This window comes from Colobus angolensis, unplaced genomic scaffold (assembly GCF_000951035.1).
Source record: "Colobus angolensis palliatus isolate OR3802 unplaced genomic scaffold, Cang.pa_1.0 Scaffold42, whole genome shotgun sequence".
In the NCBI taxonomy this organism is placed as follows: domain Eukaryota; kingdom Metazoa; phylum Chordata; class Mammalia; order Primates; family Cercopithecidae; genus Colobus; species Colobus angolensis.
The window spans coordinates 3,289,036-3,292,794 of record NW_012117599.1 but is presented as its reverse complement, the minus strand read 5'-3'; the positions used below and the strand labels follow the sequence as shown (position 1 = coordinate 3,292,794).

At 43.0% G+C, this 3,759-nt stretch overlaps 1 protein-coding gene across 2 annotated transcripts in view; it reads left to right on the top strand.

Annotated features, from left to right (window-relative positions):
• LYG2 (lysozyme G-like 2) overlaps nt 1-2,432 on the top strand; it is a 12,652-nt gene extending 10,220 nt beyond the window's left edge. The window contains exons 4-6 of one of the 2 annotated variants that reach the window (XM_011956560.1): nt 535-673; nt 1,208-1,268; nt 2,196-2,359. In XM_011956560.1, coding sequence (XP_011811950.1) covers nt 535-673; nt 1,208-1,224 — 156 coding nt within the window. In that variant the 3' untranslated portion in view covers nt 1,225-1,268; nt 2,196-2,359. Of the gene's footprint in view, nt 1-534; nt 674-1,207; nt 1,269-2,195 lie in introns of both variants that reach the window. The other variant, XM_011956559.1, reaches the window with a different exon arrangement.
• The last annotated feature ends 1,327 nt before the right edge of the window (nt 2,433-3,759 follow it).

The following is a 3,759-nucleotide window of genomic DNA, read 5'->3' as shown; positions in this document are numbered from 1 at the left end:
AACAGCACTGTTATTACAGGTGTCCTCTTGGGGTTTGTGAAGCAGTACATTTCATCCATGTGGATCAAAACATGGTATAATTGAGCTCTACTTGAAACAACGTGTTCCTTTGGGTAAACTGGAGGAAGGGGATCCAAATTATCTGGATATTTGCTTCCAGGCTCTATTTTAAATTGTCTGCAGAAATACAGACTTCTGGCCTTCCCAGTTAGAAACAAATTTTTGTCTGAATTAGCTAGATAATTATTTCTTGCTATAAATGTGTAGACTTTAGGTGTTATTTGTTTCAAAACAACTTTAACATTTTTTTTTTTTGTATATGAGAATGTTTAGCTAAAACTATGCCATGTCCATTTCTCCCAAACCTTACTTTGTTTCTCTGACTCTCATCTCTATGAAAGAAAGAACAATAGAATTGACTCTTTGGGGATAAAGGCCGGTATCTACAACTTGAATACCACGAGAGGAAATTAGGAATGGCAGAAAAATGTGTTACCTCATCCAGATGCTGACTTTATTATCTGAATTTTCTAGCTTGATAAACAAACATACCACCCTGTCGGTGCCTGGGACAGCAAAGAGCATCTTTCACAGGCCACTGGGATTCTCACAGAGAGATTTAAGGCAATCCAGAAAAAATTCCCCACGTGGAGTGCTGCTCAGCACCTCAGAGGTAGGCTGTATTCTGAGCACTTTGTTTAGATAAGCAATGAATAAGACCGCTCAAGGCCAGTGTGACCCGAGACTCCTTGGGAGCATTTCCATGGGGTCCGCAGTGGCCCTGGGAGGAGCTGTCTAGAGGCTGCATTCGCATTCTCTGAACCACAGAGTTACTTTGAGTGGTCCTCCATCCTCAACCTCCATTTCCCCTTCTGCAGAACATTGGGGTGCTTATTCATTGCTTATTGAGCTATTGAGTGATACCTTGAAACATAGTGACACGTGTTTCTACAAAAAAAAAAAAAGAAAAAGTAGCTGGGCATGGTGACACACTCCAGTCCCAGTACTCAGGAGGCTGAGCCAGGAGGATTGCTTGTGCCTGGGAGGTTGAGGCTGCAGTGAGCATTGATTATATCACTGCACTCCAGCCTGAGAGACAGAGTGAGACCCCATCTCTCAAAAAAAAAAAAAAAAAAATACACACACACACACACACATATATACACACACACACATATATATGTATATGTTTGCGTACCTCTCATAGGTTTTTTCCTGTTATAAGAAACTGTCAACAACTTTCCAAATTGTCTGAACAATTTTACTCTGTGAGTATTCTCAGGACTTCAGGTGCTACGTATCCAAGTGGAAATCGCTGCTTGGCTGATCACAGACCCCCTCAAATTCAGCATCTCCCATATGGAATTAACTCACTAACCTCTCACTATACATTTGCTCTTTCTTCTGTATTTTATGTGTCTCGGAGGCACTATAACACAGCCAGTCATCACAGCCTGAAAACCAGATTGCTTTCTTAGGCTCTCTGGTTCCTTCTCTCTTCACACCCAACCACAGCAATTCCTGTTAGGTTTACCCCCTATCTGCCCATGTTATGTTCTCCACACTCTAATGGCCTTAATCAGAACAGATTCTAGTCTCGACTTCAAGGTCCTTGAAGGCAGGGATCATGACCAGGCATCTTTTTCTCTGGATATCAGAGCAGAGCGCAATTATGTTAAACACATACATAACTACTAAAGATAAAATTCTAGGGTAAAATAGCATACACACGCATATGTACACGTACCCAAAGAAATAAGTGTGTCTTGGGTACCTTGTAGTTAGTGAGGGATCTCTCCTGGCACATAGTAGGTGCTTGAAAACACTTCCTGAATGAATAAATGAATGAGTGAATAGATGAGTGAATTATTGTATAAATGAGAGAATGTTACAAGCATTTTCAGCAGAGGATGTACTGGGGGTCTAGTTCTGCCAGGCCTGGATTACATAAAAAAGCAAATCTGATTTTTGCAACAAGAAAAACCAAAGACTTTGGAAAAAGAGAAAGAAAGCAATCTGGAATTTTCCCAGTGATTCTTGGGGTAGCGTGTCCTTTCAGAAAGGGAGAGAGAGGGAGGAGGATTTGGGACTGCCTGCTTTGGAAGATTTGCCTGGCGAGCTAACATCTTGGCAATGCTCATTGCTTATTTCTACTGAAAGTTAATATTTGAGCCTAACTCTGTGTTTCATTTCAGGTGGTCTCTCAGCTTTTAAGTCAGGAATTGAAGCAATTGCCACCCTGGAGGACATAGACAATGACTTCGTCAATGATATCATTGCCCGAGCTAAGTTCTATAAAAGACAAAGCTTCTAGGCAAAGTTCTGTGGGTGGGCCAGGCTGGCAGAGTGCTCAGATGGCCACCTTTGAGAGTTTTACGTGAATGTGCTGTATTCAACGCTGGCAAAGAAATCATTAAAATCATGAAAGAAAACTCATTTCCCAATTTTCTGAATGAAAATAAGAATTGAAAAAAGGAAAGAAAAATAAAAGAAATCCATCCAGTTCACAATATGCTTCCCAGGAAACGGACATATATAATTACTTTGTAGTAAATGTGAGTATCATGGCAAGTGGCCACTACGTATTCCAGCCAGGCTTCATTTTAGCCTGTGATTCCAATGCCCACCCACTCCCTGTCTACCAGAATTGCTAACAAGTTAGGTAAGCCTCACCCGAACCTTTGTCCTTTCCCCAGTATCTGCCCAAACCACTTGGGCTTTGCTTAGGAGAAGTTCCTGACTCGTAGGCCAGCCAACCCATGGGACAATGGAGGAAACAGGGATGGAATTCTAGCTGCATAGGAAACTGAGAGCCAACTGAGGTGAAGCTGTCATTCAAGTTACATACACCAAGTCCTTCAAACCCACAGCAACCTCCTGTGTTTCCTTTTGTCTGTGAAGATCCAGGGACTGGCTTTTCTTATTTTCAGGAGTTGCTGCCACACACTTTCTTTCACGGGGTCCACCCCTCACAAAACATGGCTGAAGATAAGCATGTAGGACCCAAATCAATCATGGTTCTTTGGTTGTAAGCAAAAGTAACCACTTGTAGAAATTTTAAGCAATACAAGGAAATTACTGGAAGGCTAACAGAACCAACTGAGAAGGTCAAGGAGATGAAGAGACACCAGGCAACTCTGGGGTCTGGGTAGCAGGAATGGGTTAACCATACGTTACAGTATCTCCAGTAAGTGAATGAATTAGCACCTCACCAATCTCCTCATACATGTACTCCAAACACCTTTTCTGATTACATCATCATTCTGTGTCACTTTCCTAGTGCCAGGAGAGGCTCGGAGCTATTTATCTTGGTCATATATACACCTACCCCTTGGCTATTTTGCTACCTTGGTCTTGCTCACACTACCCACAACAGAGAAGAGACAACTCTCTGGAAGGAAACTGTGTGCTGTTTGTGGCCTTAACTTCCATAGTCAGGAGAGGACACAAGTGATAACATGTTGGAGTGTAAAGTGGACGCGTGACGATGTGGCCCTGCTGGGCCTTTAACTCCCTTTGGAGATGTTCAATGAATGTTTCAGTCCGTCACTTCTGTTTCTGAGAAGGAATCAAAATCAGACTCACCTGCCTCGGAGTCCCCTTGGAGAAAGCCAAGTAAATCCTTCTTTGCCCGCTGACCTCTCAACCCATCCTGAAGATTTGACCCAGGCAGAACCAGGAATCCTTGTTTCACCGGGCAGGCCAATGGTCAGTTTGTGTGGCAGCCCCTCAGCAGGTAGGCCGGCAGCTTGTATGGCT